A 15,083-nucleotide genomic window follows, 5' to 3' on the forward strand; every position below is an offset into this window, starting at 1 on the left:
TGGGTGTGTGTGTGTGTGTGTGTGTGTGTGTTTAAAAAATCTGTCCCACCACACAAACTTCTCTCTATTAAGCAGATAACAGGGAAGAACAACAACAAAAGCAAAACAAGCCAATCGCTCTCTCTTTGGGATATGATTATTTCCCTTGTGAATGAAGTATTCAACAACATAAGAAAAGGAAAAGAACGATTTCTTTTGTATACTCCCTAAACACACAGAGTTTACTGGGTCAGATTTAACTGTGAGCATTTATATGCCTACTTCCAGGCATCGTCATCTGATGTTTCACTGCTACTGGTTTCAGTGTCTGAGTCCTCAAACTCTGCTTTGCAAGTGCTTCTCCAAGGGAAGAACAGGCTGGAACTGCGGCTCTGCAAGAAGCCATTCTTTCCAAAGCCATTTCTTCTCAGCTATGGTTAGCATGGGAGAGAAAGAAAAAAGAAAAAAATATCAATGACTGTACGGACCCATAAGCCCTGGGAAAGGCCAGGCCTCAATTCAATTCTAGGTAGAATGTGGGGTGCTTCTAAGAGACCCTCTGAGGTCTCTTATAGCAGTGCTGTCCAAATTTTAATTTACGAGTCATCTACGCATCTTTCAAAAATGCAGATTCAGATTCAGAATGTCTGGGATGGGGCTTGAAAGTCCTTATTTCTTTTTATTTATTTATTTTTTAGAGACGGAGTCTCGCTCTGTCACCCAGGCTAGAGTGCAATGGCATGATCTCGGCTCACTGCATCCTCCGCCTCCTGGGTTCAAGCGATTCTTCTGCCTCAGCCTCCCAAGTAGCTGGGATTACAGGCGCACACCACCACGCCTGGTTAATTTTTGTATTTTTAGTAGAGATGGGGCTTCACCATATCGGCCAGGCTGCTCTTGAGCTCCTGACCTCGTGATCTGCCTGCCTCAGCCTCCCAAAGTGCTGGGATTACAGGCGTGAGCCACTGTGCCCAGCCATAAGTCCTTATTTCTAACAGAGTTCTGAGTGGCAAGGTCTCACATCAGCTTGTACCATGCCCCTTTTAAGGACTTGGCCAATTGTACTTTGTGCTGTAAATATAGGCCACCAGAAGTTGAAGGATTTTTATAGAAACCCCATGTCTTGTTCACCTTAAGATCTAGCAGTGTTTTATTCAGAGAAAGAATCCAAGCAACTACTGGATACACTGACACAAGCTATTTAGCTTCTTAGCTCTGGCCAAAGGACCAGTAAACTACAGTGCAGAACAGGAAGCAGAGGAAGGTGACCTGCTTTCTTAAAGACCAAGAGCTCAGACCATAACTCTGGAACACAGCCTTGTGGTTTTGATAAGGAGTTAGAGCTGTTAGGATGAAAGAGCATACTATTTTTTGGAATCTGCTAATCACTGACACTTGGTTTTTATATCTAACACTGGGGATCCTTATTTCCCAGGCAGATTTAGGGGCCCCACTACATTTCTCTTTTTTTTTTTTGAGACGGAGTCTCGCTCTGTCACCCAGGCTGGAGTGCAGTGGCGCAATCTCGGCTCACTGCAAACTCCGCCTCCCGGGTTCACGCCATTCTCCTGCCTCAGCCTCTCCGAGTAGCTGGGACTACAGGTGCCCGCCACCACGCCCGGCTAATTTTTTGTATTTTTAGTAGAGACGGAGTTTCACCGTGGTCTCGATCTCCTGACCTCGTGATCCGCCCGCCTCGGCCTCCCAAAGTGCTGGGATTACAAGCGTGAGGCACCGCGCCCGGCCGGGCCCCACTACATTTCTACTAAGGTAATTTTTTTTCCCCCAGATCTTTCTCTCACATTAAACTAGGGCTCCCTCAGGGCAAGGACTGTCTTGACTCCTTATTCTCCTGGTTACTAACTGGTCTCTAGGAAGAAGGTTTATAACATACCTGCTCTGTCTTCATGTGGAACTCTTTGAGCTCATCCTCTGTGAGGGGAAGGCAATTCTCATCGTTTTCAGGATATTCTTGCCAACCCATAGCTTTCAATAACCTGGTGGACGCAGAAGGACAGGTAAAGAAAATATGACATCATTAAGCCTAAGTGAACATCCCACCACTTTTCACAGAAAATTTTTCTGCCCAGGGGCAATGGATGTTAAAGAAGGAATTTGGTTTTCCTCCCTATGGGACAAGCTTTAATTGTGGCTACTTGGGTGCCTGTAAATAAATGGAGGCTCTTCACAGTTGAGACAGGGAGAGCTATAGAAAAGACAGTAGAAGCAAAACCAAGATAGTGTAAGGAAGAAAGAGAGCATTTGCAGTCTGGCTTTTTTTTTTTTTTTTTTGGTACGGAGCCTCACTCTGTCACCCAGGCTGGAGTGCAGTGGTGCAATCTCAGCTCACTGCAACCTCTGCCTCCCGGGTTCAAGCCATTTTCCTGTCCCAGCCTCCCTAGTAGCTGGGATTACAGGCGCACACTACCATGCCCAGCTACTTTTTGTATTTTTAGTAGAGACAGGGTTTCGCCAAGTTGGCCAGGCTGTTCTCAAACTCTTGACCTCAAGTGATCCACCCACCTCGGCCTCCCAAATTGCTGGGATTACAGGCATGAGCCACTGCGCCCGGCCTGAAGTTAAAAATATTAAAGTCTTGGAGAGTAGATTATGGAAAAGATGGCTGAGTGTGAGAGAGAATGCTTGATGAGCAACAGGCCAACCTGGGGCATACACAGAGAACAAGTTATGATTGGGCCACTTCTCTCTGCATGTGGGACTCTATCTGAGACATCTTCTCCAGTACGTTCAAGGTCCTTAAAGGTCAGACACTGCATGCCCTGTGATGTCCTCCTCACTTACCTGTGCTCTGCTTCTAGAGAGTGTGAGAGAACCTCCCCTTCTTCCACTACAGGGAGGGCAAGACCATTTTGATGACAGCCTTCCTCCCCATTTTCCTTTGGTTCAGGTGTGCTGTTGTCCTCCAACTGCAATAACGAAAAGGAAGGACACACTTGGGTTAAGGTTCCTTTGTAGTAATATAAGCAACCTATGAAATCAAGGACTCACAACCCAGGAAAGTGTTTTCCAAAAGACAGCCTCAGCCCATAGATGTTTTCCCCATTTACAAATGAGGACCTGCTGTATCAACAAACTGATTCTAAAGTTTTAATGAAAAGGCAAAAGATCCAGAACAGCCAACACAATACTGAAGAATAAAACCAGAGTACTGATATTACCTGACATCAAGACTTACCACAAAAGCTAGAGTAATTAAAACAGTATGGTAACAGTGCTCATAAGAGGTGTGGGGGGAAAAAGTGTGGTACTGGCAGAGGATGACACAAATAGTCCAACGGGACAGAACAGAGAGCCCACAAATAGACAACTGACCTTTGACAAAGGAAATACAATGGAGAAAAGATAGTCTTTTCAACAAATGGTGAGGGAACAATTGGACAGCCACATTAAAAAAAAAAAATCAATCTAAACAAAGACCTTACAGTTGTCACAAAAATAAACTCAAAATGGGTCACAGACCTAAATGTAAAACACAAAACTATAAAACTCCTATAAGGATAACATACAAGAAAACTTAGATGACCTTGGGTATGACATTTATTTATTTATTTACTTACTTACTTATTTTTGGAGATCAAGTCTCACTCTGTTGCTCAGGCTGGAGTGCAGTGGCGCGATCTCGGCTCACTGCAACCCCCGCCTCCCATGTTCAAGTGATTCTCATGCCTCAGCCTCCCATGTAGCTGTGACTACAGGTGCATGCTACCATACCCGGCTAATTTTTGTTTTTAGCAGGAACAGGGTTTCGCCAGGTTGGCCAGGCTGGTCTCGAACTCCTGACCTCAGGTGATCCGCCCACCTCAGCCAACCAAAGTGTTGGGATTATAGGTTTGAGCCACCGTGCCTGGCCTACGATTAATTAGGCTGGATTTCATTAAAATAAAAAAAATTTCTGTTTTGCAAAACACTCTGTCAAGAGAATTAAGACAGTGTAGTTGCTCACACCTGTAATCCTAGCACTTTCGGAGGCCAAAGGTGGGAGGACTGCTTGAGTCCAGGAGTTTAACACCAGCCTGAGCAACATAGCAAGAAGCTATCTCTGTAACAAATAAAATATTAGCCAGGCATGGTGGCACAAGCCTATAGTCCCAGCTACTTGGAAGGCTGAGGCTGGGGGTTAGCTTGAGGAGGGGAGATCGAGGCTGCAGTGAGCTGTGATCATTAATGCCACTGCATTCAGCCTGGGCGACAGAGTGAGACACTGTCTCAAAAACAAATATGGCCGGCTGGGCATGGCAGCTCACACCTGTAATCCCAGCATTTTGGGAGGCAGAGGTGGGTGGATCACCTGAGGTCTGGAATCTGAGACCAGCCTGACCAACATGGTGAAACCTCGTCTCTACTACATACAAAAAAAATTCCAGAAAATAGTATACTCTTTCATCCTCACAGCTCTAATTCCTTATCAGAACCACAAGACTATGTTCCAGAGTTATGGTCTGAGCTATTGGTCTTTAAGGAAGCAGGTTCGCCTTCCTCTGCTTCCTGTTCTGCACTATAGTTTCCTGGTCCTCTGGCCAGAGCTAAGAAGCTAAATAACTTGTGTCATGTGGTGGCACATGCCTGTAATCCCAGCTTCTTGGGAGGCTGAGGCAGGAGAACTGCTTGAACCTGGAAGGCAGTGGTTGCAGTAAGCCGAGATTGCTCCATTGCACTCCAGCCTGGGCAACAGAGTGAAACTCCATCTCAAAAAATAAAATAATACAAATAAATAAATAAATATGGCCACGTGTGATGGCTTATGCCTTTAATTCTAGCACTGGGAGGCTGAGACAGGCAGAACACTTGAGGCCAGGAGTTCAAGACCAGCCTGGTCAACATGACGAAACTCCATCTCTACTAAGAATACAAAAATTAGCTGGGCGTGGTGGTGGGTGCCTGTAATCCCAGCTACTCGGGAAGCTGAGACAGGAGAATCGCTTGAACCTGGAAGGCGGAGGTTGTAATGAGCCCAGATTGTACCACTGCACTCCAGTCTGGGTGGTAAGAGTGAGACTCTGTCTCAAAATAAATAAATAAGAAAGAATGAAGAGTCAAATCACAGACTTGGAGAAACTGTAGTCAAAGACACATCTAATAAAGGAATATTAACTAAGATATACAAAGAACTCTAAGAACTCTTAAAACATAGCAATAAGAAAACAGACAACCTCATTAAAAAATGGGTAAGGGACCTGAACAAACATATCAACAAAGAAGATATATAGATGGATGCTCCACATCATATGTCATCATGGAAGTGCAAATTAAAACTAGACAGCTATCAGGAGGGCCAAAATCCAGAACACTGATAATATCGAATATTGGTGAGGACGTGTAGCAACAGGAATTCTCATTTATTGCTGGTGGGAATGCAAAATGGCACAACCACTTTGGAAGACAGTTTGGTGGTTTCCTGACAAACTAAACATGCTCTTACCATATGATCCAGCAACTGCGCTCCTTGGTATTTACCCAAAGGAGTTGAACTTATGCCAACACAAAAATCTGCACATGGATGTTTACTGCAGTTTTATTCATAGTTGCTAACACTTGGAAGCAACCAAGATGTACTTCAATAGGTGAGTGATTACTAAAATAAACCCGAATTTAAAATTTTTGCTGAAAAAAGGATTAAACTCACTTTACTATGTGGTCTAGAAGGCAGTTACACCTACAGACAGTATCTCTGTACATTTAAAAATCTTGCCACATCTTTATCCTTTAAGAAGAAGAAATCACACATGTATCAAAGGAAAATTCCTAGGCTACCCCAGAAAAGGCCGATGCTCTTACATCTTCCAGCTTGTCACAGTCTCTGTTCTCTGAGAAGTCTCCATTCCGGTCATCCTTCAGAGTTTTCAGGAACTCACTCTTCCTGTCGGTGGTTCGGCGGGTCAACTTGGTCAGACGAGAGGAGCTGATCTCAATTGGAGGGGTGGTGCTGGAGGGACTCTGGGCAAATATCACAAATAGGTTGCTCCTGACAGCAAAGAGCAAGAACTGGGGTTCTCTTCTACTAAGCGCTGACTTCCAGAATCTGGTAGCCTATTTATCATTCTGTCTTAAACGAAACAATCCTTTTATTTAAGCAGTTCAAACTTCAGTTTTGCAGGGTTTATACAGTTAAGAGCAGCTGGCTTACATGGCACCTCTTTGATCTTTCTACAGACATCAGCAGAATGCCAGTCTAACATAGGATGACCTTGGTCTACCACAGAGCATCTACCCCATTTAGCCACTGCCCACTTTTGGATGCTAACAGAAAACATCAATAAAGAAACTATTCTCAGCTAAATATAGCTACAAAACAAAGTGTCACAGCTATACATATTACACTTGTTATCTAAGTGAACGGGAAATGGCAATTTCAGAAAAGACTGTCCTGCTTTATCCTCACTCACCTCTTTGGGAGAACTCAGAGCTGCACCACTAGCCAGTACCACTGGTTTGGTAACAGAGATTGGACTGGTAAAAGCAGACTCCCGGCTAGAGGAAAGGGATCCTGACTTGTGCTCCATCCTGTTAGCTTTCCATGCATTAGGCTACACAGGATGAAAGAACAAATCAGTCAGAACAAGCACACAAACAGAAGCTCAGCTTATAAAATCATAAAGCAAAGCAGGAAATGTTACATGAGAACATAAGTTTCCAGGGCTTACCTGTCTTAACATGTTTGGGAAGTATGCAACCTCTGTCGGAGGTTAGGCACTTCAAGGAAAATGGTAGATGCTATACAGAAGAGCCATGGGGACATTAATAGTGACTTCCCAAAAAGAGGGCTCTAGTTCAATAGTTCAATGAGTTTGGGAGGTGCCAGGGTGAAAAAAGTTCAACGAGGTTCTTTATTGTGCAATTTCTCAAAGCACTTAACTGCACATAAGAATTTGAGAGGCAGTTATACAGCATTTTCCAAATTTATTGAATCCCGAAACATTTTTTTTTAGTAGTGTTTGTTAACTTTGGATGTAATCCTGATACCCCACAAAGTGCATCACAAAATCGCTGCTTTCCAGGAACTCTGATGGCAATAGGCTAGTTCTAGGCCAGAGTGGCTATTGTAAATGGTTGAACAATCCTGATTTATTTAGTCTGGAGGCCCGTCTACTCAACTCTGCAAGGTCTGGGCCCATTCTGTCACTCTGGCCATAACCCCAACTATGATGGAAAGCTGGAATACTGAGTTACCACACTGTCCAAGGAGTCCAAGGAGACCAAGGAAGATGTGGCAAGCCAATGGAGTGGTGCTGAAGCAAATGAAAAACTTCCAACTTATTTTTCCAGAATGAAACACTTAGAACTGAGGACGACCTCCAGGACAAAGGGGCCTGAGTGAAATGGATTCCCTTCCTGGTTGCTTTCTTGATTGATGGGTATTAAAAGAAGACACAATAATAGCTTTAGGAACGGCATTAACTTTACTATCTACCATGTACCAGGTGACAGTCAGACTGTTTTACTTAATTCTTAAACCAATCAGGAATAATAATTGTTATATTGACTTTTAATAGAGAATGACACTGAAAATAAGAAAGTTCCACAATTTGTTCAAGGTTATTCAGCTAGTAAATGAAACCACCTTTCCACTATCCCAAAATGCCTCCACAAAGAACAAGCAAGCAGATAAGAGAAACGATGACCCAACCAGAATGAACGTTAATTTTTTTTCTTGCATTGATAAAAATCTAAAGATGGTTGCTTGTGTCAGGTTAACTCTCAAAGATGATTTGTGGCTTCCCCTGAGTTGCAGGGTCACCAGATGTCCTGTCTTTAAAACAACGTCACTTCAGAGCACAGAAACACTTGGGTTTCTGCCACAGTAGTACAAAAGATTTACTCTGTTACATAAAACAGAGTATCTACATCTCTGCCAATTTTATTTCAACCTAATTTTCAGTAACTTAAACCCTATGGGATAGCTAGACTACCCCCTGGAAAAATCATTATGCCCCACACCTGTTTTTATTAGATGATTATATATGTAAAAGTCCATTAAAGTGAATTGTATAACCAGTTTTTTTTTGTTGTGTTTTTTTTTTTTTTTTTTGGAGACGGAGTCTCACTCTGTCACCCAGGCTGGAGTGCAGTGGCGCAATCTCGGCTCACTGTAAGCTCCGCCTCCCGGGTTCACGCCATTCTCCTGCCTCAGCCTCTCCGAGTAGCTGGGACTACAGGCGCCCGCCACCACGCCCGGCTAATTTTTTGTATTTTTAGTAGAGACGGGGTTTCACCGTGGTCTCGATCTCCTGACCTCGTGATTCACCCGCCTCGGCCTCCCAAAGTGCTGGGATTACAAGCGTGAGCCACCGCGCCCGGCCTGTTGTTGTTTTTTAGATGTTCTCTCCTTTTCCTCTAAATTCCTAATCAACCCTAGCTTGCTCCACTTCAAAATCTTCTTCTACTGGACTAAAAATTCTAAAATCACTGAGCTCAAACTTTCTCCCACCTCCTCTGCCGTTTGCCCCTCAAGTTCAAAGGAACTTCCTCCTCTCTTTCTAGCGTTTATTTGTTCTCTTTCCTTTTGAGTTTATCAAATATGCTAACCCACCTTATTGAAATTAGGAGAAAAAGGCCAGACTTCTTATTTTCCCTCAATCTTATATACCACCTTATTGCCAAACTTCTGAGTAAGTCAGTATACAGTATCTTCCACTCACTCATTAACTGCTTACTGCTTAGTTCCCTGCAATACTCATCTCTATCCCCAATTTTAGTAAAACTCTTTCATAAATAACCAAAACTTTCATCCTTATATTACAAAGGCCAGCTCTAAAAAAAACCTGTCTTCTTTGGGAAATGCGATATTGCTCATTACGAATATTTTCTGAACCTGTCCCTTTTTCCCTTCTTGATTTCCTGATGCTTCACTCTCTCAGTTCTCTCTTTACCTCTTGAATTCCCTTCTTTTCAATGGATGTAGGTATACTAGCATTCCAGACTCAGTACTCTTCTTCTTCTGTAATCTGTTGAACTAGGTGGACTTCATTAGAAAAAGCAATTACTTATAACTGTTTCAGTTTAAAATGTTAAAATTGTGTAGATAATATGTAAAATTGCATCTCTACCTACTTTAACTTCTCTCCTGTTCTTTTCATCCAGGCCTCCATCAAGTCTGACTTCCCCATCCACTTTCACATACCAGCCATACCGAACCAATATGGTTCCTTTACTCCAAACATACCATATTCTGCATCCATTTTCTGGGTAACAACAGGTTCCCTCTGCCGAGAATGCCCTACCTACTTGCTTTCTAATGAACTACTGTACTACTGTTTTTAAACATCCACCTACTGAGTAATTAGGATGTTTCAAAAACTATATTCCAAGTACTTGCTCCAATTTACTGTCAAGAAGAGTTTAGCAAAATCTAGTAACTTGCTTAAGATCACAACCCTAGAAAGTGTCACAAAGATTTCAACTTAGTTAAGTTTGAATCAAAAGACTAAATTCTCAACTTCCTCTTCTATTCTTCATCCTTCAAGACGGGAGGCATTCTGGAATAGTAGAAAGAGCCCTGGTTTTGAAGTCAGACCTGGGTTAAAAACCTGACTCTTATCACTTATTAGCTATGTAACCCCACAGTATGTAATTCTCTATATCCCAGGATTAAAAGAGTAAATGCTTTCATATGTGTAAAAGGCCTACCCAAGCAACATAGTAAGATGTCAACAAATGGCAGTTCTCTTTCCTTTATCATGTATTTGAATCCCAGTTATCCCTAAAGACTTTGATGACCCCCCCAGGCAGAGAAGTAAAAATTTTTTTTTTTTTAATAACTGTTTCTTCACTAGACAGTAAACTCTTTAGGATTACAAGCCAAGTATTATTTTGTGTCTCTAGTGACACAGGGTTTACTACTCAGATACTCAATAATTATTGCTAATGTTTAGATAAAATGGATGGATAAATCAAATCTGCTTATTAGTTATCTTACCTCTTCTTCCCTCTTAACATCTCATATCCTAGGTACCCAGAACCACAATCACATTTCCTGAAACCTGACCTTCCATATTTACCCCAATTTCCCAGGGAAGAATGTCTTCTGTTTTCTTTTGCTTCCTAATTTGCCTCCCACTATCTGCCATTACCACCTCCCTTCTCTGCCAACTGTCACCATCCTCTTCAAGCTTCAAGAGCAGCAGCCTTTATATTAGTTTTCCAATCTTCATTCTACCCCTGACTTACAACAGGGCTAAAGTGATCTTAAGTTTTGTATCGTAATTTTTATCCTTGTAAAAAATTTTTTTACTTTTTATGAGATCCTTGAGGACACAATGACATTTTCTTACTCATTTTTATATTTTCTGTAGTCCTGCAGCATGCTTGCAGACATCTTAAAGTAATACTTAAGAAAGTCTTTATAAACTCTCAAGAAATGGGACAAACATAAGGTGTGCTGGCAGGTTGGTAACAATAGCTACCATTTATTGGCACTTATTATATGCCATTTTAGGTATTTCGTAAAATTTTCTCATTTACTCCTCACAAAAAAAGGGGGGGTATTGTTATGTCTATTTTATAGAAGAAGAAATTGAGACTGGGGAAGTGAAGAAACTTGCTCAAGGTCGTAAGATGAAGAAGGTGTAAGGTGGAATCTGTCTATTCCATAGCTCAGCAGTTAACTTCCATGCTTGGCTGTTTCTTTGTAATAGTTGCACTCTTCACTTGAATTCACATTCTTTACTTTCTGACATCAGAGGAAAATAAACCCTAAGTATCCTAAACCCTTTTCAAAGATAATCGTACTTGTCAATTAGTTTTATTCCCACATATTTCTTCTTGGCCCATGATCCTTTAATGATCCCTTCTCTTCTAAGTACAGTTCAAGTTGCTTCCAGTGTCTTCTTCCAACAGACTTCCTCATCCATTCACTTATCTTTTTCAGTTATTTTCCTCAACTTGTTACCCCTATTGCTATTGCAAACTCACCCACTTGTATTTCTGTGATAGTTTACCATTTTTTTTCCGAACTAGTTTCTCAGTACTATCCCACTCTTTACTCCTCTTCTTCTATCCTCTTCTTCCACTCTCTTCTCTTGTGTATCTAATCTACCTTGAAAACTCCAATTATTATCACTAGAATAATAATTCCCAGTGAATTTATTCAGAGGCGGGGCATGGTGGATCGCGTCTGTAATCCTAGTGCTTTGTGAGGTCAAGGCGGGAAGATGGCTTGAGCCCAGAAGTTCGAGACCAGCCTGGGCAATATAGTGAGACCCCAATCACTATTTTAAATAAATAGATGAAAGAAAAGAAAGAAAATTATTCACAGAGAGAATGGCATACAACAGAATAATAATTTCTTCCCGGGTAAGAGAACAAAGGGGCAATAAGATGCAAAAGATGGATTAGAGTTTGGCTATGAGAAACTTCACAGGCCTCTGCTTAGTCTGCACACTGACTATAGGACTAGCAAACTATGACCCATGGGCCAAATTGTGCCCAAGGCATTTCTGTATGATTCATGAGCTCATACTTATTTTTACATTTTTAAAGAGCTGAAAAAAAAAACGCAATGTGTAACAAAAATCATATATATCAAGCAAAGCCTAAAATATTTACTATCTGGCCCTTCATAGAAAAAAATTACCAATCCCTGCCATACATTCTTTGGAGCCACTGAAGGAATTCAGGAAGGAATGTAATATATTCAATTATTTTGGGATGATCATTCTGGCAGTTCTGTAAGACATAGAGACATGAGAAGATAGAAAGGTATACTAGAATAGTAAATGTGAGATGACAAAGTCCTGAACACGGACAGCATACAGAGAATAACAGGGACTTTGTAACTCCTTGGCTGAGGCGAATGACTAAGGAGGAAGAGAAGAGAAGTAGCCAAGGTAGTCAAACTGAGTGATTAGGATGTTGTTGCTATTACAGAAAACCAGAGGGGCCAGGTGTGATGGCTCACGCCCATAATCTCAGTGCTCTGGGAGGCTGAGGCAGGAAGATTCCTTGAGGCCAGGAGATGGAGACCAGCCTGGGCAACAAAATGAGATTCTGTCTCTACAAAAAATAATTAAAAAAAAAAAAAAAAAAAGCCGGGCATGGCCGGGCGCGGTGGCTCACGCCTGTAATCCCAGCACTTTGGGAGGCCAAGGCGGGCGGATCACGAGGTCAGGAGATTGAGACCATCCTGGCTAACACGGTGAAACCCCGTCTCTACTAAAAAAAAAAAAAAAAATGAGCCAGGTGTGGTGGCGGGCGCCTGTAGTCCCAGCTACTCAGGAGGCTGAGGAAGAATGGCGTGAACCCAGGAGATGGAGCTTGCAGTGAGCTGAGATCGTGCCACTGCACTCCAGCCTGGGTGACAGAGCGACACTCCATCTCAAAACAAAACAAAACAAAACAAACAATAAATAAATAAATAAAATAGCCAGGTATAATGGCGTGCCCCTGTAGTTCCAGCTACTTGGGAAGCTGAGATCACACTGAGCCATGATTGTGCCACTGCCCTCCAGCCTGGGTGACAGAGTGAGACCTTGTCTCAAAAAAAAAAAAAGGAAAAGAAAAAAAAAAGCAAAGAAAGCTGTATACATATAACAGGTACTGAATGAATATCTGGTGACTGATTTGGCAAGAAAAAACAAATTTATTAATTTTTTCCTGACTTATTCCCAAACCTCTCTTGTATAAGGTTCTTGCCCTGATTCTAAATCATACCTTGGAAGGAGGTGGTACAGGCTTAGGAACCAGGTTCTTATAGACACTTGGAACCACAGATGACAATTTGTTCCCATTTGCATGGTGAGATCCTGGTGAGGTGAATGCAGCAGAGAAGGCAGCAGCAGGATCCTCTTTGGAAACTTTTTTGATAACTAGCATCTTGGAGGGTTGCTTGGCACTAGGCGGGTTTTCTGTGAAGTACAATAGTGGAGAGACAACAGAATGTCAAACCTGTTGTGTAACATGAAGCATAGTTTATACAAAGGCCTTAGTCAACAAAACAGCTGACAGTTGAGACAGAGGGATTAAACATTCCCTGGTATGCACTTAATAGATACTCTCAAAAGTGAGACTACTCAGGAACCGTACAAAAAAATGCAGCATATGAGGAACTGGATACTAAATTTATAAATCAGCCAGAAAGTCCAAAGATGTTAGCAGTCCTTCAGGGGCACAATATGTCTGATGGACAGTGTGATCAGTCAAGCATGAACCAAACAAGAATAAATCCAAGGGCTAGGCACTGTGGCTCATGCCTATAATCCCAGCACTTGGAGGTGCTGAGGTGGGCAGATCACTTGAGTCCAGGAGTTCGAGACCAGCCTGGGCTGGCAAACCCTGTGGCAAATCCCCATCTTTACAAAAAGTACAAACATTAGCCAGGCATGGTGGCGCACACCTGTGGTCCCAGCTACTCAGGAGGCTGAGGCGGGAGAATCACTTGAGCCCAGGAGGTCGAGGCTGCAGCGAGCCATAACTGTGCCACTGCACTCCAGCATGGATGACAGACCCTAACTCAAAAAAACAAAAACAAAACAAAACAAAAAAAACACCTAAGAGCAGCAGCTCCTGTCAGCATGAGAATAGAGATGAGGTAATCAGGGATTAAAGTCTGCCATGAAACCCTCTGATGAAGCAAACTGGAGCAAAGGTATACACCATTAGCAAAGAGGAGAAGGTACATCGATCAATCTTAATCCTACAATACTGGATTCTAAGCCCATCATTTAGATATGTTAAAGACTTCCCATGTTCATGGCTATCAACATGGGTAATGAAGAAACTAGGAGAGTCCAATTTGTAAATGACAAAGATCCCAATGCCACAGATTAGGTTTGGTTTGAAATACAGACTCCTATCGCACCACTGCAGTCTAGCCTGGGCAACAGAGTGAGATTCTGTCTCAAAAAAACAAAACAAAAAAAAACCACAAACATATATATACACACACACATATACATACACATAAACACACACACACACACACACACACAAATATTTAAACATACATATATATGAATGTTTAAGAATATATTGTTATAGGCTGGGTGCGGTAGCTCACGCCTGTAATCCCAGCACTTTGAGAGGCCGAGGCAGGCGGATGATGGGGTCAAGAGATTGAGATCATCGCGGCCAACATGGTGAAACCCCATCTCTACTAAATAACAAAAATTAGCCGGGCGTGGTGGCATGTGCCTGTAATCCCAGCTACTTAGGAAGCTGAGGCAGAAGAATCGCTTGAATCCGGGAGGCTGAGGTTGCAGTGAGCTGAGATCGCGCCACCGCACTCCAGCCTGGCAACAGAGTGAGACTCCATCTCAAAAAAAAAAAAAAAAAAAGTAAGTGAATTAGCAATGTTAATTAAGTTACTTTTCATGAACTTTTTCTACTTAAAATCTGCTTCCATGTTGGCTATGGTGGCTCATGCCTGTAATCCCAGCACTTTGGGAGGCCAAGGCAGGTGGATCACTTGAGGCCAGGAATTCAAGACAAGCCTGACCAACATGGTAAAACCCTGTCTGGACTAAAAATACAAACATTAGCCAGGCACGGTGTAGTCCCAGCTAGGGAGGTGGAGGCTGCAGTGAGCTGAGATTGCGCCACTGCACTACAGCCTGGGCAACAGAATGAGACTGTCTCAAACAGACAAACACACACCACTACCAAAACAACTGCTTCCAAATTCAGGGTTCTATAAGCTCTCAGTTGTCTGTATTTTGACTCCACTACCATGGTAACATTTCAGTGGTGTTTGGGGGTTGGGGGCGGCAGAATAACCCGCTACAGTCAGATGTTAGTTACCATGGGCAAATGCATGAGATGGGAAACAAGAGATAAAAAGAGATAAGGAATCTTTGCTCCCCTCCCTGCTAAGAAAAAATTTTAAAGTTGTGCCTTTAAAATGGCAAAATCGACCTACCCCATACTCCAGAAGGTGTCCCAATAGGTCTGCATGGCTGACGCTGTTTGCCAGCTTCTGGATTCAAGGAAGGCTAGGAAAAAAGGGATATGAATGGTTGATACAGAAAGCTGATCATTTTGGCACTTTTCACAAAGTAGCCATCACCATGGAACCTATCAAATAATTACGTATTTTACATATTAGCAACACTTATTAATTTGACACTGTATTCAGAATTGTAACAAAGAGAAAA

The 15,083-nt window shown here is 42.4% G+C and overlaps 1 protein-coding gene across 1 annotated transcript in view; it reads right to left on the reverse strand.

Annotated features, from left to right (window-relative positions):
* Nucleotides 1–15,083, reverse strand: part of LOC116473097 (coiled-coil domain-containing protein 17) — a 69,026-nt gene that overhangs the window by 8,733 nt on the left and 45,210 nt on the right. The window contains exons 6-12 of the mRNA XM_058443130.1: nucleotides 14,849–14,921; nucleotides 12,646–12,839; nucleotides 6,384–6,524; nucleotides 5,776–5,934; nucleotides 2,782–2,906; nucleotides 1,874–1,976; nucleotides 262–410 (exon numbers count right to left, since the gene is read on the reverse strand). Of these exons, the coding sequence (XP_058299113.1) occupies nucleotides 262–410; nucleotides 1,874–1,976; nucleotides 2,782–2,906; nucleotides 5,776–5,934; nucleotides 6,384–6,524; nucleotides 12,646–12,839; nucleotides 14,849–14,921 (944 nt within the window). The remainder of the gene's footprint in view (nucleotides 1–261; nucleotides 411–1,873; nucleotides 1,977–2,781; nucleotides 2,907–5,775; nucleotides 5,935–6,383; nucleotides 6,525–12,645; nucleotides 12,840–14,848; nucleotides 14,922–15,083) is intronic.

The sequence above is a fragment of the Hylobates moloch genome, unplaced genomic scaffold, assembly GCF_009828535.3.
Source record: "Hylobates moloch isolate HMO894 unplaced genomic scaffold, HMol_V3 SCAFFOLD_8, whole genome shotgun sequence".
NCBI classification, from domain to species: Eukaryota; Metazoa; Chordata; class Mammalia; order Primates; family Hylobatidae; genus Hylobates; species Hylobates moloch.